The 20,514-nt window shown below is 43.3% G+C and overlaps 3 protein-coding genes across 7 annotated transcripts in view; 2 read left to right on the forward strand and 1 right to left on the reverse strand.

The window, feature by feature from the left end:
* CDC23 (cell division cycle 23) overlaps nt 1-3,526 on the forward strand; it is a 35,551-nt gene extending 32,025 nt beyond the window's left edge. Inside the window, exons 10-16 of the mRNA XM_004696639.3 lie at nt 49-202; nt 317-436; nt 895-970; nt 1,252-1,313; nt 1,950-2,028; nt 2,103-2,222; nt 2,403-3,526. Of these exons, the coding sequence (XP_004696696.1) occupies nt 49-202; nt 317-436; nt 895-970; nt 1,252-1,313; nt 1,950-2,028; nt 2,103-2,222; nt 2,403-2,573 (782 nt within the window). The 3' untranslated portion in view covers nt 2,574-3,526. The remainder of the gene's footprint in view (nt 1-48; nt 203-316; nt 437-894; nt 971-1,251; nt 1,314-1,949; nt 2,029-2,102; nt 2,223-2,402) is intronic.
* Nucleotides 3,527-3,756: 230 nt separating this feature from the next.
* Nucleotides 3,757-13,171, reverse strand: KIF20A (kinesin family member 20A). The gene is made up of 19 exons (XM_004696637.2): nt 13,115-13,171; nt 12,601-12,786; nt 12,113-12,202; nt 11,873-11,992; nt 11,223-11,361; nt 10,915-11,102; nt 10,682-10,811; nt 10,287-10,481; nt 10,075-10,186; nt 9,931-9,999; nt 9,503-9,646; nt 9,203-9,368; nt 8,930-9,097; nt 8,663-8,802; nt 8,434-8,536; nt 7,958-8,138; nt 7,009-7,100; nt 6,069-6,206; nt 3,757-4,309 (listed from the first exon to the last, which is right to left on the reverse strand). Exons 2-19 carry the CDS (start codon nt 12,763-12,765, stop codon nt 3,989-3,991), a joined length of 2,661 nt encoding a protein of 886 aa, XP_004696694.1. The 5' UTR covers nt 12,766-12,786; nt 13,115-13,171; the 3' UTR covers nt 3,757-3,988.
* Nucleotides 13,172-13,678: 507 nt separating this feature from the next.
* Nucleotides 13,679-20,514, forward strand: part of BRD8 (bromodomain containing 8) — a 30,432-nt gene continuing 23,596 nt past the window's right edge. For 3 of the 5 annotated variants that reach the window (XM_004696632.3, XM_004696634.2, XM_004696633.2), the window contains exons 1-2: nt 13,679-13,743; nt 16,410-16,506. In XM_004696632.3, coding sequence (XP_004696689.1) covers nt 13,725-13,743; nt 16,410-16,506 — 116 coding nt within the window. In that variant the 5' untranslated portion in view covers nt 13,679-13,724. Of the gene's footprint in view, nt 13,744-14,402; nt 14,554-16,002; nt 16,011-16,409; nt 16,507-20,514 lie in introns of those variants that run through there. The other 2 variants (XM_045284998.1, XM_045284999.1) reach the window with 2 other exon arrangements.

The raw sequence follows: 20,514 nt of genomic DNA on the forward strand, positions 1-20,514 counted from the left end.
GATGATCATTTTAGTTTACCTTCCTAGTTTTTCTTTGTTCTTACCTAGGAAATTATTATAGCTTGCGTTCTCAACATGAGAAAGCAGCCTTATATTTCCAGAGAGCCCTGAAGTTGAATCCTCGTTATCTTGGGGCCTGGACACTGATGGGACATGAGTATATGGAAATGAAGAACACATCTGCTGCTATCCAGGCTTACAGGTGAGCTTTCTGGATAGGCGAGGTGGAGCAGATCCCTGGGACACGAACAGCCTGTTAAGGATGCAAGTTGCTAATTCTAATAATGCTTTCCAAACCTGTCTCTTCATTTCTTAGACATGCTATTGAGGTCAACAAGAGGGATTATAGAGCATGGTATGGCCTTGGACAGACCTATGAGATCCTCAAGATGCCATTTTACTGCCTTTATTATTATAGACGGGCCCATCAGCTTCGGTATGTTTGGCCATGTGGCAGTGTGTGTGGCATGTGAAAGGCTCATTATTACTTGATAACTGACTACTGGACACCCATGTTTAAACTTGCTGTGTGTTGTTGGGTCATTTTTATTTAGTGTATTCTAATAGGTTTGGAGCCCTGATGGCCTAGTGGGTTATCTGTTGGTTTGCTAACCATAAGGTCATCAGTTTGAAACCACTTACCACTTCCTGGGAGGAAAGATGAACTTTCTATTCCTGTAAATAATTAGTTTCTGAAGCTCATGGGGGCAGTTCAACTCTGAGCTATAGGGTTGCTATGGATTAGAATCAAATCAGTGGCAGTGAGTGAGATTAATAGGTTAATAAGTTAGTAGTGTAATTGTGAGCAGTGATTACATGAAGCACTGGATGGTGGTGGAACTTAAGTTATCAATGAAGTCTTTACTGATGCTTAGACTTTTGTTCTTCTTTCAGGCCCAATGACTCTCGTATGCTGGTTGCTTTAGGAGAATGTTATGAGAAACTCAACCAACTAGTGGAAGCCAAAAAGGTACTTGAAACTGGTCTTGGATAAAGGTTGAAGTTTGTTTTTTTTCTTCATCCTGATCTATATGCACAGGAAAGTCTGCTGACTGTTCTTAGGTGCAAGGCCAGAAGCAAAGCTGGACTGAAATCATCAATGGAATTGCTGAATGTCAATAGCCTCGACTGATTAGCACTAGTAAAAATTGAACAGCTGCCCTTGGTTTCCTGCAAAGTTTGCAGGACCTGAACCTTTATGTCATGGCACATGGGGCAGTGGTCAAAGTGACCAGTTTATTTCTTTGACAGTGTTATTGGAGAGCTTACGCCGTGGGAGATGTGGAGAAAATGGCTCTGGTGAAACTGGCGAAGTGAGTGCAAGGAATGAAACGTTATTGATATCTGTTAGCTCCTCTGGTATGGTGGGTCTTCATACTCTAGAACCCTCCATCCATCATCCTATGTGAGTGTGGGGGGCATAGCAAGGTCTATTGAATCTTGATCTTAGAATGTACCATTTGAGCTTTGGCAATTGTCACTTCTTTTTGAAGGGGGGGATTTGCTTTCCTATTAGGCAAGAGATCAAGAATGAATTGAAATGAGACTTTAAAATCAATTTCCATCTCTGAGCATGCTACCAAAGTTACTTTAAGTAATGTTCAGCTCCTGAGAAGGCTGGGAAAATTAGGAATAACTCATAAACAGACAAAGAGGTGCAATTTATACCTGCCAGTTTTTTTCTGAATTCTTAGAAAAAAAATTCTTGGTACCTGTTTTATCTCATCCTGATGTTCTAACTCTCCTGCTATCACCTCACATTACATTACAGAGAAATGACTTTAAGCTTTAATGTAATCGTCACACCCAAGCGCACTAATACTGTTCTAGTTCCCTTTATGTGCCATATATCAATATTTCTAATTTTCTGTAATTATTTTTTGGTATTGTATTCCTTTTTTGCTAACTTGTGTTGAGTTTTCATTTGTAAAGGCCAATTTCTTTTGTAGGCTTCACGAACAATTGACTGAATCAGAACAGGCTGCCCAGTGTTACGTCAAATATATCCAGGATATTTATTCCTGTGGGGTACGTGTCAAGAACATGGGAATTGGGTGGCTGATCGTATTCTTATCCCCTTAGTTATTCTCTTCCTTATTTAGGAAATAGTGGAACACTTGGAGGAGAGCACTGCTTTCCGCTACCTAGCCCAGTACTATTTTAAGTGCAAGCTGTGGGATGAAGCTTCAGCCTGTGCTCAGAAATGTTGTGCATTCAATGATGTGAGTATCCATCTTTTTATGAAGGGTGTAGGTTTTAGGTTAGAACTTCTGATCTTTACCGTGGCCTGGTAATGACATGGATAGTTGGGTACGTGGAAAGGCTACCTTGATCATTGGGACTTTTTTTCTGCATTTAAACAACCTTGTGTTTGAGAATAGCTTTGCCTTACTTTGTTTCAGACCCGAGAAGAAGGTAAGGCCTTGCTTCGGCAAATCCTACAGCTTCGGAACCAAGGCGAGACTTCCACTACCGAGATGCCTGCTCCTTTTTACCTTCCTGCTTCACTGTCTGCCAACACCACGCCTACACGAAGAGTTTCTCCACTCAACCTATCTTCAGTCACACCATAGTTGGCTACTTTCAAGCCAACACATGGGCAGACCCAGATTAAGCCTTACCTCCAAACAAAGGCCATGCCTGTTCAGGGACTTCATCCACTCTGTTGTTTCCACAGATGGAAACATTTTTGGGGGAGTTGATAGAATTACCTCCAGAGGCTAACTGGCAAAATTCCCGGCTGGAATAGACAGTCAGTTAAAAGCACTCCTGTCTCCCTTTTGTTCAGTGTGGCTGTAGATCTTGGCCTTCTTCCAGACCCTTTCCCTCTGAAAAAGAAAAAACAGAACCAAACCCTCCCTGTACAGCACTTTAGTACTGGCAATGCTACGGGAACAGTTTTAATGCTGCTGGGAGCAGGATATTTCTTTAGAGGCAAGGTAGGTAAAAGGGAAGCCACTCTACCCTCTGCTGGTAGTAGGGATACTGAATGCCAGGGCACTGGATGGGCACAGCCTCCTTGGATTTGTCAAGCACGTTCCTTATTCTGTTGTCAGAGATTAGATTTAAATGGTGTGAAGTGATGTATTTGCTTTTACTCTAGGGAACTATTTTTTCAAAACAGTTTTGATGAGTGCTCCAGATTTCAAATTAGAAGTAATTTACTGAGTTGAATCAACAGGTAGAAGGTATCTCAGAGCATGGAACTGCTGATGGCTCTATAGGGCAAAAGCTGCCTCCCATTGCATTAGCTATACCCCAACCAAAGTAAAGCTGGGAGACAAGATTACATGGACATTTTAGGGGTTTTTGTGACTGTACAAACAATTCACTTCAAGCTAGTGTTTTAATAAACATTTTAAAATGTAATTCTGTTTTTTTTTTCCTTATCTCCAACAGAATGCTTTCTCAGCTTTCATCTGTCTGAGGTAATACTTGGAATGCTCTTAGAGGCTTTCAAATCTGTACTTTTATGTTCAGTAGGAGGTAATACATGATGACTATATAATGAATAAGCTTATACAGAGATGTTGTGTTATCATTTCAGGACCCAACTTTCCTTAAATCACATTCACCACTTGAAACGTCATTTTGTAGTCAGAAAGGTTTAGAAAATTGTACACCCCTTGAATTCATTCCTTACCAGAGTCTTAGGCAAGCTGTTACAAGACACTGCTGCCCTTCCTAAAGACATTTGATTCTCAAGTCATTCTGTCCTTATATTTTAGCAAGTTTTCAAAATTTGGAATTTGAATATAAAAGTGAGTATATTTTATTTAATATAAGTTTTTGTGTGCATAGAAACCACAAGTTCAAAACAAACAAGAAAAACAACATAACAATGAAATTACATATACGGATATATTACAAAACAGGAAAAAATACTAGTATTTCATCTTGGAGAGAGTTCTAGGTATATGGTAAAGCTTAAACTGGGTAGCTGACCCACCTCAGGACGACGACTATGCTCTCCTTCCCCCGCATAGCCTTAGTATTTTTTGCCAAAAGGCCCAGATTTGAGTAAAGGGGAACGTCGTGAGCGCAGAATTCGGGCATATGGGCTGCAGTCTGTTGAGCTTTGGCAGGTAGGTGTTCGAGGAAGTAAATTCCGAAGGAATGGTTTCTTCCCTGGGGGCTGCTGATTTGGTTGCTGGTTTTCCTGGTTGACACCAAGGCGCTTTTTGGTGGAAGAAGCCTGGCCTTGGAGTTTTAGCACAGTATGGTACTGCTCAGCGATGCATGCTGCCTTCTTCCGAAGGTCTAGTTTCACCAGCATCATGTTATTCTGCAGTTCAGCCAGGGTTTGGTCCTAAAGAAAATCAAGTGATAGGAAACACATTTCTATCTGGTATTTTAGAGAAACAAGAGGGCAAGATAACAACACGTCATTCGATATTATCAACAATTTAAGATTTTCTCAAATTGAAAAGGGGTGTTTTCTTTGACACCCAAACAGTGCTGAATAAACATTTTCTAACCCATATGGGTTATTTGAATAAGTGATTTAACCTCTAAGAATCTTAAGTTTAGATCTCAAAGGAAATGTTATGTTTAAGGTGTTTTTCACACCTCTGGAATCAGGATGTATGACCAGTTATCTTAGCATGATTTTTAATTTTTTTTTCACTTTAGTGATACATGAATGATATTCTAACAATCAGTGGTATCCTAAATCTATATTGTCTCCCTCTCTAGATAATTAGCACATTGCCTGTTGCTGTTAATTGTCATTGGGCTGGCTCCGATCCATGGTGACTACAGGCATAACACAATGAAACACTGCATGGTCCTATGCCATCCTCACATTTGTTCCTATCCCTAAACCCACTGTTGCAGCCACTGTGTTAATCTATCTTGTTGGGGGCTCTTGGTGCCCTTCCACTTTACCAAATATAATGTCCTCCTCCAGGGACGGTCTCTCCTGACATGTCAGAAGTATGTAAGAGAGTCTAGTCATTCATGCTGCTAAGGAGCACTCTGGCCATACCTCCAAGACAGATCAGCTTGTCCTTTCAGCAGTCCATAGTACTTTCAATATTCACCAGCACCACAATTCAAATGCATCAATTCTTTGGTCTTCCTTGGTCAATGCCAGCTTTCACATACATACGATGCAATGGAGAATTCCATGGTCTGGTCAGGTACACCTTCATTCTCAAACTAATATTCTTGTTCTTCAATACTCTTAAGTCTTGTGCAGCAGATTTACCAAATGCACTGTGTCATTTGGTCTCCTGACTGCTGCTTCAATGAGCATTTATTGATTGTGGATCCAATTAGACAAAATCCTTGACAACTTCAACTTTTTCTCCATTTATCATGATGTTACTTCTTGGTCCAGTTGTGAGGATTTGGGTCTTCCTTACATTGAGTAGTAATCCACAATGAAGGCTAGAATCCTTCATCTTCATCAGCAAGTGCTTCATGATCTTACTTTTAGCAAGCAAGGTTGTGTCATTTGCTTATCGCAGGTTCTTATCAAGCCTTCCTCCAATTCTTACATACAACTCTTCACGTAAGCCAGCTTCTCTGATGATTTGCTCAGCATACAGAGTGAGAGGGCACACCCGATATACACCTTTTCTGATTTTAAACCATGAAGTATTCCCGTTTGTACAACTGCCTCTTGATCCATGTACAAGTTCCAAATGAGCACAATGAAGTGTTTGGAATTCCCATTCTCAAAGTTATACACAGTTTACTATGGCCCACACAGTCAAATGCCTTTGAATAGCCAATAAACCACAAGTAAACATCTTTCTGGCATTCTGTGCTTTGAGCCATCTGACATCAGCTATGATATTTTTGTTCCATGTCCTCTTCTAAATCCAGCCTGAACTTCCGGCAGTTTCCTGTCAATGAACTGCTGCAATCACTATTGGATGATCTTAAGTACAGTGCGTGGTACTTATAAAATAGGAATCTTATTTTTATTTTGAAGGGAGATAAAATCCCCTCATTATGAGATAAGTCAAAGTGTTTACATTGCTCTTTCCCTCATTCCCTTTCTCAAATACACACTGGAGTGGGCTGGGTGGGGAAGGAAGAGGTAGACAGACTGCCCTCACCTGTTTGATTAAGATGTCATCGCAGGTGGTCAAGGCTTGGCGAAGTTTTCCTGCCCCAGTGCTGTGGCAACAAGCTCGCTCTGCCGACTGGAGAGACTCTCCAAGTTTCTGAAGCTCTGTCCGCAGCAGCCTTACATTCTAGAAAGGAGACAGGAATCAGATTGTGGCCAGCCAGTATCAGATAGGATAATGGTCTGGTGGGACTGGAGAGCCATTAAAAAGAAGTGAAGTTAGAAAGGCTAGTTAGCTGACAAGGAGATAGTCCCTCCCCAACACCAGACAAAAATATCTTGCCCTCACACAAGCCAAGGAAAAGCAGTACAGTGAACCCTCGCCACTTCACGTTTCGACTTCCACGGCTTCACTCTATCGCGGTTTTTGCGTAACAGCGCATGCTCTGTCATTACTGCCACTGATTGGCTCATACTGTACACGCTTGATGCCATAAATAATATAATAAATGATAATTGTAACGTCCAAAATGTTTTACTGTATTTTCCCTTTTTCGTTTAATAAATTGGGTAATACGAGTGTAATGGTGACTAAAGGGTGTTTTTTCATGTCCTCTATGCTCTAACTACAAAAATATTTGATTTACAAATAAGGAATCCTACTTCGCGGAATTTCATTTATCACGGTAGGGTCTAGAATCGATTAACCGCGATAAACGAGGGTTCACTGTATTGTAAACGTATAATTAGTATCGTTGGAAAAAAGCTTCAATAAGTTTGTGAGAGAAGGCCACCACCCCTCCCCTCCCCGTGTATATAAAAACATTGAATTGGCAAAATGTGTTATACCTAAGTTTTAAAAGAAATAGACTGTTAGGTGTAATAGGAAAAATTGGGGGAGGGGCGGGAAGGGGGGTGCGGAATGGTGGTGGGAAGAATTAGAAATTGCCCTAAGAGCTTTGGTAACCTACAGAAAGGTAAGTAAGTACCTTTTGGCCCTCTTCTAACTTCTTGTCCACATCAGTAGTGAAAGGCTTGGCAGAAGGTGGAGGTTCCAACATCTTCTGATACTTTTGCAGCTCTGAGGGAAGAGAACAAAAATCTTAAATTATAGGCTTCTATGCTTAGACTTACCCCCTTAATTTGTGGTTAACAGCAGCCTATAGAAACCAGAAAAGGTGCGGTTACATGCATCCTAAAGTGAGGTCAGAGGGATGCAGCTTCAAGTGGAGTAAATGTTGGCTTGGAGTTAGAAGGCCCAGATTGGAAGATTAGCTCTTTCCTTTGCCAGTTCTGATTGAACAAATTATTTACTACCTAGCTTTCAAGGAAGTCCACAACTTACAATGGGATTCTATTCTGATTTTTCTGTCCTGTTGCTTCCAACTTAAGTTGAATACCTTATTTTGAAACATCTCATTATCTTTTAGTATCAGTATCTTTATAAATCTGATTGTTGTCTTTGGGGTTGAAATAAACTTAAAAGATACATTCTATGTACAAATGTGCTTTGCACAATTGATATATGTATAGACTGTGATGAGTTGTATCAGCCCCTAATAAAATTTTTTTAAAAAAAGATACATTCTAACGTATATATTACTAGTGATAAGATGTTAAAAAAATACGTCGTGGTTCGATGTGACTTATGTCTCAGTTGGAGACTATCTTAAAATGTGACTAAAATCAAGAACAGTTTCTAGGATAAAAGTGGTCTATATCTTGACCTACGTGGTGTATTGAGCTATTCAAGATTTATCATGTATTATTTCAATAGGGAGGGGGCAAGGAGAGCTATACTTATCCTACAGAATAATTACTCTGAAGATAAATTAAAACAAAACATGTACAGATTATTCTAAATGTAAACCTATAAAATGCTAATCCAGAATTTCCACCTGAATTACCGTTATACTTTTCTGCCTTTGCTTTCCTCACCTTCAGTGGTAGAGCTCAGCTCTGCTTTGCATTGCTCTAATTTAGCTTTAACCTCCTGAAGTTGCTGGGTGTAGTTAGCTGCCAACCGATGTGACTGCCGTAGGGATGATTTAGACCCTTGTGGCTGCTGTCTGGCTTCCTTTAACAGGGCTTCTAGTTCTTCAACTTTTTCATCTCGCTCCTAAGTGGGAAGCAGAGAGCATAATTCCATCCAGAGTCAGAAAAATGCAGAAGGACCAGATGACAGAAGAGATGACTAATGGCCAGGCTTGAAAGCCCATTACCACTTATCCTATTTCTTAGCAAACTATCCCCGTAAGCCATCACACAAGGATTGAACACAGACACAGCACTACAGGGGAAACAGATGTCATCTGTTTCTGCTCCCATCAGAGTTTAGCAAGGCTTCTTGACCTCAGGCAAGCTAGTGATGGGACTCCGAGTGGCTAGTTGGAAGATGGTTCAGGGAAACTCACCTGAAGCTCTTCTTGGTAAAAACTCGTCAATGACTCTTTGAGAATCTTTAGTTTCTCTTCATACATTTCCTCCAACAGTTCCTTCTGGATGTCCAGATGCTCACTGTTGGGAACAGGAAAAAAAGTGAATGAAGAACCTGAGCTTAGGGACAAATCTCGAGGTCCAGCTCCTGCCCAGTCCCCACCCTCTGGTCCAGAAGGCAGAGCAAGCACAGTTACTCGGTGGTACCTGCACCACTGTTCCCGTTGTTGCATCTGCTCTACCATCTCATTGCAAATTTCATCCCGGAGCTGCATCTCTAGCTGCAACTTTTCTTGCCGTTCTTTCAAAAGCAGTGCTTTCATGGCTTCTACCACCTGTAGGAGTTCCTAAAGAGACACACAGGACAGAGGTTGGTAAATGCCCATGTTCCAAAAAGAAAGGCCCATTTGGAAGGCAGCACAGAAACCTTGTAGCCATCAAACTGCTGCACCAAAGCCTTCTTGCCATTCTCACCTCCTTGCCATACATGGAGATGTCCGTTTCATTTTCTCTGTCATCATCAAGGCCTGGGTCCAGTTTAGCCCCTGCCTCTAAGATGGGAGATGCCCGCAGACTGTTGTGTTCCTTGATGAATGAATGCAGGGATGGTAATCCCAGTTGTACCGGTGGGGCATGCACAAGCTAGGAAGAGAAACATTTAAATGAAATCAACTAGTCCCTAGTGATGTCTTGAAACCAAGATATCAACCCAAAGTGAATACTACCATCATACCTACAGCTTCTCACCTGGCTAGCAATAGCTGAAAACTTGGCCACATGAAGGGTCTCGTCATAGGTAGATGCACAGGGATTCACGTTGACAATCATACAGGAGCGGCCTCGGCCTGTAAAGAAGCCTTGGAACACTCGAGTCAACTTGCTGTCACGGAAAGGAACCAGGTTCTGCTTTGACCTGACAAGAGAATCAGAGAATAGATCTGTGAGGAGGATTGTAGCCTTTGGGGTATCCCAGCACTGTCCTCAGTGGTGAGCAGGAAGTCTCTCAGCAAACCATAGGGACCCACGGCAGCCCAACCCAGGGCTCACCGGTTCTGCTGGTTTTGGCGCAGGGCAGCAATACAGCGGCCGAGAGTGTGCAGAGAAGTGTTAATGTTTCCTGCTTCCTTTAGCCGCTCACCACTCTTCTGATCTTTGCAGCGCTCTGAACCCGCCAGATCACAGAGTGACAACCTAGAATGATAGACAGGACCTGTCTGACATAAGGACCCTATACAAAGGGACTTCAAAAATGGAATAATGGGATTAAAAGATAACAGAATTTTCACAAAAACATTTTGAAGACTCATCCTATGTTATGAGTCTTCCAACCCTTCATATAGAGGGGAGGGCCACCAAAATTCCCTGTATCCAAGAAAGAAGAGCAGACAGGCTCTACCACAAGTAATTCCTCGGAAGGCCTCCCTTACACACTATTTTAGGTCCAAGAAGCCCAAGTTCTAAATAGTCAGACTTACTCGCTGATCTTAGGGATTATATCTCCTTCCCCCTGAAGGTGCAGGATTCGGATGGAGAAGATGCTATGACTGAAAGAAAAGGAGAAACATTATACGATGCCATCCTGGGACAAATTGAAGTGTTCACTTTAACAACCCACTCACCTGCGACTAGAGTTCTGGTTCAGGTGGGTGCTGGCAAAGCTCTGGTTCTTACGACCCACTTTTAGGAGTTTCCAGGCCTCCTCCGCATCCTGAACATGAATCCAATTGAGATCTGAAGCCAAAGGAGAGAAATGCACACCGGGAAGCACCCACCTCTTTCCCCGAGTGTCCCCTTCTCTACAGTTCATGCCAACATCCCCACTTTCCCATACCTTTCACATAGGGATTGCCATTCTGATCCTCACATAGCCGCAGAGTCTGCCTCTTGCGCTGCTGGCTAGGTGGTTCTAATAGGTCATAGATCAACTCATTATAGATCTCAAAAAAGGATATCCAGATGGAGAAGCGGATGTCTGCAGGGACACTTACTGGGGCAGTGTCTGGCTGTGCCCATCGGTGACTTGTTTCTAAGGAAGAAGCCAATGTACAGAGCATCAGCCCCAGAACAGTTCATCTCCATTTTAGCCTGGGGTTCCGTGGAAGACGGAACTAGAGCTGCAGCCTGTGGTCTGTGTACATGCGCGCATACACGCGCGCGCGTGCCCACACCCCCCCCACCCCACCCTGGATCCTATTCCTTGGCAGAGAACCCAGTTATAGTACATACCATCCAACTGGCTACTGCTGGTAAACTGACTGGTAGAGGATAACCCAGCAATACCACTATCAAAGCTGGTGCTGGTACCCATCCGACTTTCAATGCAGACACTTCTCTTCAAGGAGCTGGAAAGCTCCTCCTGGGAGACCCAAGGAAAAAAGGTAAGTACAGAACTTTCCATAACTCTGAATCAGCTCCCCTCCTCCACCCCCATCCCCACCCCAAGGACACCAACACTTCACCTCATGCAGGCCTCCATTTAGCAGGGCCAGCTTCTTCATTTCTTCCTGCCGGATCTGCTTGCTGTCCAGCCAGATCACCTCATTGGAAAGCAAGGGCTTCAGATCAGGTGTTGGCTGAAGCTGGCCTTGGAGGCTTTTAAAGATCAGAGCTAGGGACCGGGGTAGGATCCCTCCATCTTTGATAGTACCTGGAGATATGTAGCAGACGGTTAGCTAAGGCAAGGGCCTTTCTCCCTCTAACTCATTATCAGAGGCAAAGAGAGTACCATCAGGCCAATCAATGCTCCTGTAAGGCTTTAACTGCTTACCTTGAATTGTGTGGGTTTTCCCTGAGTTGGTAACTCCGTATGTATAGATGAGCCAGTTCTGTCCTTTGAGTACGTCTTTCACCATCTCCTTCACGGTCAGGTTGAAGAAGGATGCCTGTCCTACTTCTGGCCCAAAGATCTAAAGAAAGAACCTGTTCTTCAAGGACCCATCCTTCATCTCTCATTCACCTGTGCTGAGCAAGCAGATTCTTCCTGCACTACTACCAGCTGCTCCCTAAATCCTGAAGATTCACTTACTCTCTGCTAGCCTAAATTAACAAAATATTTCTGAAATGTTAACCACGAAGCTCAATGCTGCACACACAACGTTGGGGCAGTATATCAAGGCCATATGGGTGGCACTTTGGGGATGGATAGATTTGGATCCAAGCCCTATGCTCTTATCAGTAATGGTAACATTATTTATTTTTACTGTGTCATAATATCTTAGGAAAACAGAGACAATAATAGAGCTATGGTGAGTTAAAGCACTTATAGTGCTTGACAAAGTAGCATATATAGCAGGACACCCCCCCACCCCCCTGAATTAAAAGGGTGTAGGGTATGTGTATACACAATCATTGAGAGAAAGGTGTTCTTCCCAGAGAGTGAACAAAATTGCTTCTCCATGTGGGTCACAGACTCCATACCTGAGAAAAGGTGAATCTGTGAGTAGCTTGACCAATTCCTCGCTCATTGCTCTTCAAGGCAAAAGAATCCTTGGGTGCTTGTAGAATAAGAGTCTCCATATTCTCGATGTGGACACAACCCTGAGAAAGGAGGTGGAGGGTGTGGAGAGGAGGAGGAACAGTTGTCACAAAAGAAAACATTTCTGAGAAACATTTCTGTAATGCATCATGCCATCTTGAACCCTGCCCTCAGACACTCACCTGATCCTCCTGTCGCTCCAACTCAGAAGGTAACAAGGGTCTGATTCTCAGGTATACTTTCACCTTCTCTGTATTATCCTCAGATAGAACCTGTGGTAGAATTCCATCCCAGAACCACATATTAAAATCAGCAATTACTTCTAAGCAGATGGACAAACATAGCCTAGGTCTAGGAATCCTACCAGCACTATCCCAATTCTACCCCAAATTACGGACTTCTTCATTAGTTTTCACCTTTCCCTGACTCGTCAGGATCTTGCTTGCCCGGCGCCACATCAATTATTCGAGTCAGAATTGGTTGACTGCAGTTTTTGTGGAGACAAAATGTGATCATGTCTCTGGTTTTGAACATACTATGTAGTACATTAGTTCTCAACGAAGGTCATCCACACACACACCCCACCCCCCCACCCCCGGTCCTCCTGCCCTGGAGAACTTATAGCAGCTCCGAGTCTAGAAACATCGCTGGCTATCACAACTCCCTTTACCTGCTGCTTATCCTCCAGGGAAGTGGAGACGGCAGAGCAGTCTGAAAGCAAGTCCTTTCGTATCACAGACCCCAAGTCTGCAGCTGTGGACTCAAACATGGGGGAGACTGCGACCTCCTCATCGGACAACAAGCCCACTGGCGGAGAAAGGATTCCTTGAGACATGACAGCAAGTGCCGTTTCAGTCTAAAAAGAGACAAGAGTGGGTGGGGAAGAGGGACGTAGAGACCTACAAATTTCTAGGTAAGAAACAATCCCTTGCCCCTGACGCCTGAATTCCCAGGGAACCGAGATGAGTTACTTCCTTAACAGTCTGCGGCGGTTATTTTCGACCTCGAATTAAGATCGCACGGTGCCTCGCCCTGCGGTGCTGTACAAGGTCAGCGGAAGGCAGTTAGGTGGCTTTTCCAAACTGACCCCCAAGGCCCAACGTGAATGCAGAAGTATTGAGGGCGAAAAAAAAGAAAAAGGAAGGACACAGAGATGGCAGTAGCTTTGCTCCTTGAAAACTCACCGTTCCTGGAAGACAAGAGCTGTAACTCGGGTTTCAGCCCAGCCGCAGCCTCACCCTGAGCGCCGACCCCGCCGGTACTGGCTCCCTGCCCTCAGCCGCCGAACTCCGGCGCGGGTCCGCGAGGGGCACAACTCCGCCCACGAGGCCCAGCTTTGTTAGGGATACAATGTTTTAAATTACGCGCTGCGTTCGCGTGGCCAATCAAATAATGTCGCTTGCAGTGACCAATCACCACCAGGGAAGGGGGAGGGCAAGACCAAAGGACCGTTTGCTTCGGCGTGACCCCCGCTTTTACGCGTTTCCGGGTTACCAACTGCCGCGAATTTGGAATTGGATCCTTGTTCGCTTAACTCTTTTATCGAGCTCCAGACTTGTCTTTCGTAAGAAGCCTCAACTGGGAACCGTGAGGATACAGTCACCATCTCCTGTCTTTCCTTCTTCACAACGCTTCTTCCAAAGTGGTTTGGTATGCTCGCTGCGCCCGATGAAAGGACTACATTTCCCAGGAGGCGCCGCGAGCGACACGCGTACTCGATTTCCCAGAATGCCCCACGGTTTGGCTGCGCCGGCGTCTCTCTGCAGTTGGGGCTTCAGAGACTTCGGGGCTAAGATGGCGGCAGGAACGGGCAGTGAGTGTTTGTGCGTCTTGTGTGTGGAGGCCTTGGTAGAAGGCTCTAGATTTCTGGCACGCAGTGGGAGAGTGGGAGGGTGCGTTTGCCTGGGAGCTTAGGGTCACCAGAGACCTGCCCTATACGGCGTCGTGAAGGCCAATGGTGGGGGACCCCGAAGGGGAGGGTTTTGTCTCTGGTCCAGAGCGTGTGGAGGTTCCGTGAGAGAGTAGATAGAGGCCCTTAGAGAAACCCGGGCGTGCAAACAGACGTTGTGTGCTCTCTGGCTTGGCTGCCATTTCAAAAGGCCGTTCCGTTTCGGAGGAACGTTGGGGAGGCATTGGAAAGGGAGTCTTGGTGCGTTTCGCGCACCTGGGCCATTTCCCTCGTTAGTCATGAGTAGAAAGAAGAAAAGATCGTGTAGGTCCTATAATTCAGGGGAGGCCTAAGGGAAGTAAACAAGTTTATGCTAAAAAGGAGGCGGAGCAGCAGAGTGCTGTCCCTGGGAATCCCTTGTTTGCAAATGGGAAGAAAATGGGTAAAGTAGGACCTTTCAGGAGAACGGCTTAATCTAACTTTAATGCATACACTGGCATTTTTACATATTTTAAAGAAGACGGAGATTGAAGCATTGCCATTTGAGGGAAACAAATGTTCTTTTAAATTAAAACAACAACAATAAAAAACATTGCTGTTGAATAGATCGGACACAATGACTCTGTAGGACAGAGTATAACTGGACTGTCGAGTTTCTGACGCTAATCTTTCTGGAAGCAGATTGCTACATCTTTTTCTTCTGCAGATCTACCTGACCCTTCCGTTAACAACCAGGTGCTTTAACCACTGGGCTCTTTCTGTTGCATACACAGTGCAGTTCCCATCACATGGGAACTTACCATAGTGATGATATTTCAATCATTGGAAGGGTGAATATAAAAATTTGGTGACACCTACTGCTGTTCAATAGATTTCCCACTATCTAGGATAGAGTAGAACTGCCCCATACCGTTTCTAAGACTATAATCTCTCTAGAAGCTGACTGCCTCATGCTTTTCCTGTGGAACTGTGGTGGGTTCAAGCCTTAAACCTTTAGTTTACAGACATGTGCTTATCCACGGGCCACCATAATCGCCTGTTTTGCCACAATACTTTGGGATGTTCTGTATTACACCTTTAATTCTATCCCTTTGGTATTTAGAACTAGTATAAGTGGGTACTCCCCAAAAAAACAGGAAAAAAGCTCTACTGGGTGGAGCTTTCTTAGTACATCTTTTTGCCCCCCGGCTAGGAAATAGCTCTGTGTTAAGTGTACCCAGTGGTGTTGCCTGGGAAGGTTCTCTCTGGTCAGAGTGAATTTTTTTGTAAAAGCAGTTTCACCGGAACCTGGTTATTTGTGATGGCTGATTTAAGAGAACAGTGCATGGCTGTGAAATTTTGGTTCCTGCATGGGAAAAGTGCCACAGTAACTTGTGATGTTGAACACAACTCACAAGGACAGTGCTATGGGAAAAGCTCAAGTGTTCAAGTGGTTTTCTTGTTTGAAAAATGGAGAAATGTTGATTGATGACAAACTCCCTTCTGGACCCCCATGAACTTCCCAAATGGACAAAAATTCATGCACTTGTGTTCAAAGAAAGACCGAGGTGACAAACCATTGAAGAGATGAGTTATCTGGACTATCTTGGAGCAGCTCGGTTCAGCAAATTTTAACGGAAGATTTTTTTTTTTTTAATTAGCGGAATATTTGTGAATGAGAAGGGTTGTTGTGAAATTTTTGCCTCAGGTTCTCACTGAGCAGGAAAAAGCTGTATACAGGAAACACGCTGTGATTTGAAAGAACAGCTCAGAAGCAGCTCAGACTTTTTCCCAAAGTCATTACTGGTGACGAGACATGGTGCTATTTTTCGACCCCAAAACCAAACATCATTCAAGCCAGTGGAAGACGCATGCCATCTTCACCTCCCCCCGCAAAAGTTCATCTAATGAAATCAGATCAAGACGATGCTTATTTGTTTTTTTGATCTGAGAGGGATAGTGCATTTGGAGTTTGTTCCACCAGGTCAGACCGTTGTTAATCAAGCTTTCTATTTAGAGGTTCTGAAAAGATTGCATAACTGTGTGACAAATAAGGTTTGATTTGTGGCCTATGGCAGATGGGGGACTGGTTTTGCCACATGACAATGCACCTGCTCACACAGCCATCACAGTGCACCAGTTTTTGGCAAAAAACAGCATGCCTCCCTTGCCCCACAGACATGAAAGGACAACGATTTGAGGAAGTAGAAGAGGTGAAGAAAAAACCAGGGAGGTGCTGTCAGCCTCCAAACAGATGAGTTTGAAAAATGTTTCCAAGAGTGGAATTGCAGATTTGACAAATGTATTAAGTGTAATGGAGAATACTTTGAGAGTGATGACATTCTTTTGTAAAAAAAAATTATAGCTTTGAAAGAAAATTCCAGGGGTTTTTTGATACCCCCTCATATATATACATACACACATATATACACACACTTTCTCTGTATACCCACGAGGGTTATTCAAAAAGTGTAGAAAAACTTTCATTGTTTTAATTCTACGATAAGGTTTTTAAAAAAAATTTAAATGCATAACTTTGGGGGAAATTTCGTGGGGGGGGTTGGTGTACCCCCTCATACGTGTGGTTTTCTGTAAGCCGACTCTCCTTTCAGAACACAAGCTACTAAGTACTGGTCCTACAGAACCATGGTCCATTCGAGAGAAGCTGTGTTTGGCATCTTCGGTTATGAGGAGTGGAGATCAAAATTGGTAAGGTATCTAACATGTATGCTTCTTAGGTCTTAGAAATCATAGGCTATGTTTTCATGCTGGTAGATTCATAATAATTAAGCATCTTAGCCTTTAAGCAACATTTTTCCTTTTAAAAATTATTGTGATGAAATTCATAATTTATATACAATGTGAAATTATTTTTAGTAAAATCACAGAATTGTACAAATATCACTACAATCTAATGTCAGAACATTTTCATCACTCTGAAAAGAAACCCTTTACCGTCATCTCATCTTTCCCCTTCCCCTTCCCTAGAAAAGTTCTAATCCCGTTTATCGCCATGGCTGTGCCTGTTCTGGACTTCTCATAAGTGAAATTATTTAGTCGTTGGGAGTTTTGTGGTTGCTGTTTTTGCTTGTATAATACTTTCCAGATTTACCCTTGTGGCATGTATTGATGCTTCATTCCTATTTATGGCTATATAACTTTCTGTTGTAAGGATATACAACATTTTTTGTTTAGCCATTTATCAGTTAGTTGATAGATTATTGGGTTCGCATCTTTGGTTATTTCAAATAGTGTTGCTGTGAATATTCTGTACAAGTTTTTTGTGCAAATGTTTTCAATCTTCATGACTAAGAAGTTGAAAGTTGGGCTTATGTTAACTTTTTAACTTTTAAAGCCACTGTCAAACTATTTTCCAAAGGGACTGTACCATTTTATGTTCCCTTCAGCAATATATGAGGGTTCCATTTTCACTATATCCTTGCTAACATTTATGAATGTCGTTGAGATTACATTGTTTTAGGTACTTTTGAGTTAGTTTCAACTCTTGGCAACCCCATGCACAGCAGAAGGAAACACTGCCCAATCCTGTGACTCGCTCACAGTCTGTCCTGTGTTTGAGCCTATTCTAACAGCCTCGTTATCATTCCATCTCATCGTGTCTTCCTTTTATTCTCTGTTCGCCTTTACCAAGCATGGTGTCCTTTTCCAGGGGCTGATCTGATAACGTGTCAATAGAAAGTGAGACAAAGTCTCACCATCCTTGCTTCTAAGGAGTGTTTTAATAGCTTAACTGATTCTTCTGGCGGCCTGTCATATAGGTAATGATCACCAGTGCCATGATTCAGAGGCATCGATTCTTCAGCCTACCTTTTTCATTGTCCAGCATTCACATGCATATGAAGCAATGGAGAATACGATGGTTTGGGTCATGGATACCTCACTCTTTACAAAGTGATATCTTTAAAGCGATTTTTTTTGCAATGTATTTTACCCAATATAGTGCACAATATGTCATTTGAGTTATTTACTGCTGCTTCTGTAGATTTTGATTGTGGATCTAAGTTAAATGAAATCTGTGACTTTAGTCTTCATTTACCATGATGTTGCTTCTCCATCCAGTTGGGAAGATTTTTGTTTTATGTTGAAGTATGATCCATTGATCTTCATTGATAAATGGTTTGCGTCCTGGCTTTCCACAAGTAAAGTTGAATCATCTGTGTCTGGCAGGCTGTTCCTTAGACTTCCTCCAACCCTGATAATATATTCTTCACATGTAGTCCTGCTTCTCGGGTTTATGTGCTCAACATTCAGATTGAATAAGTATGATGAAAGAATACAGCCTTAGCACATACTTTTTTTGTTTTGTTTTTAACACATAGGGCACCTTTATTTGAGTTACTTTAACATCAAAATCAGACAAGAGATCCCAGGAAGGATCAGTGAACTTTAAACTCTTTAAGCAGATCATGAAAGTAAAACCAAGAGAAAGAAAGTAACACATTTAAGTTATGTAGTCAATCAGTCTTTTAAGTTGGGTCACCTGGCTTCTTATTACCATGCCTGGAAGACAGTTTCGGAGTTACATCTTACCCAGATGGGTCACTCACTAAAGCATGCACCAAGGACCATCCTTTGTTGTCTGTTCCTGGCCGTTCAATTGATGGTGATGATGATGAGGCATATTGAGCAATTATGGACCAGGCACTGTTCTTTGTGCTTTCCACGAATTAGCCCATCTAATCCTCACAGCTCTTTATAAGGGAGCTGCTGTTTCCATTCCCTTTTTTTCTCTCGATGTGACAAGAGAAGTTAGGTAACCTGTGCAAGGTCACCATCTTGGGAGGGTTGAGCAAGGGTGTGAACTCCGGCAGTCCATCTCTACAGTGCAGGCTCTGAGTGCAATAAAGATAAAAAAGGAACAACTGTTCCCTGCCCCCCACGCACTCCAAGTGTGAAATTGTGAGCAGCGGCCTCAACAAACTAACTTACGCCTTTCATCTCCTGAATGAACTTGGTGCAAAGGAAGGAACCAGATGAAGGAGAAAAGTCCAGGCCATGAATAACCTCTAACTTGGATGACCTGCCTCCAAGAAATCCAAGTGGAAGATTGAAACCTCTGTGTCTGTCATACACCAGTGCCAGAATCCAGCACTGGACTTGGAAGTTGTCCCCCTGAGGGGACTCCTGTTCTGGGGCCCCTAAGGCCCAATAACAGGTACTGTTAGGAGGCCGGATGTCCTAATCACGTGGCACGTATGTACAAAGGGCTACCATTCTGGCCAGGACAGGCCTCCAATAGACAGATTCCCAATATTATCTTCCAGTTGCTAGACAACACTGGTTCCAGTACATTATTTGGGTTATAAAAACTGAAGTTTTTATAAGTAAGTAAGTAAAGCATGTTAACACATCATTTCAACCACATCAAGTCAATTGTTAAATTGACTTCTGATTAAATTGGCAAGAAACAGTCGTGAACTCACTCTGATCGACATCTTTATCTTTAGCGTTTCTCCGGCCAAATCCCATTGAGAGCTTCATGATGATGGAAACATCCATGCTATTTCCACTCAACGAGTGTTAGGCCTGCTGGTATCTGATTCAATGTTTACTTCGGGAATGAGGTCAGTTCCCAGCACAGCTGGGAGTTTTGCAAAGCAGTCAGAGCTTCTGGTCAGCAGCAAGGTTCCCACCAGAATCTGACCAGAGTCCTCAGGACTCCCAGGATGCCATTCTGACAGGTTAGCCTGGGTTCACCCAAGTTAACCACTCTCTCTGGCATATTCTGGGGCCTGGTTCTCCTCACAGCTCCAATCTGCTTTCCTGGAGAAGCCAAGCGAGCCTGGCCGTGGCCACAGCCTGATGGACCAAGCTTCTCATGGCCCGGAAGTTTTGTCGTCCTCCAACCTGCCCCTGTGGTATTGCAACATCTCACTCCTGGATCTCGCCACGGCAAGCTCCAGAATTGCCAGGAAACAGGGCCGGGTGTTGTTGCGCCTCAGTGATCTATTCCAGCATGGCTCTACTTGTGATAGGCGAACATCTCAGTCACTTGGCTGCTACTCCCAAAGGTAATGGAGCCCACAGGCACAGGCCAGAGCCTCCTCTTGGCCAGCTCTCCATGTTTGCGGCTGATGGCCCAACACATAACCCAAAATACCGGCCCCGCTGATTTCTTCGGAGACACTGTTTCATGCCTATCTTCTAGCTTCTGGTGATGGCTTCCTTGTGTTGTAGATCATTTTAGTCTCTGTTCCATTGTTACATTGGCACACACACTTTTTTTTTCTCCTGTTTTTAAACAACACTTCCATGTCTTGTTGAATGACTGCCCCTTGGTTTGTGTACCGCTTCTAAACCAATGTATACTGGAATTCTCATTCTTGCAATATTATCCATATCAGGTTCCACACAGTTCGATTACCATTGCATAATCAGTGAAACACAGGTACACTGTGTGTTCTCTGCTTTCAGAGAAAGCATCTTGTTCTATATCCTCTTTTGATTTAGCTTGAATTTCTGACAGTTCCGTGATAATGTACCGCTGTAACTATTTTTAGATGATCTTTATCATTATACTTGGGTGCGATATCAATGATACTGTTCAGTAATTTTTGCATCTTGTTAAAAAACCTGTCTTTAGACTGGTCTCTCTTGATGTCATGTCCAAAGTGTGTGAGACAAAGGTCTTGCCATCCTTGCCTCTTAGGAGCATTCTGGCTGTACTTATTCCAACACAGTTTTGTTGGTTCTTTT

This window comes from Echinops telfairi, unplaced genomic scaffold (genome assembly GCF_000313985.2).
Source record: "Echinops telfairi isolate 266 unplaced genomic scaffold, ASM31398v2 ScPeMD7_7469;HRSCAF=8507_1, whole genome shotgun sequence".
In the NCBI taxonomy this organism is placed as follows: domain Eukaryota; kingdom Metazoa; phylum Chordata; class Mammalia; order Afrosoricida; family Tenrecidae; genus Echinops; species Echinops telfairi.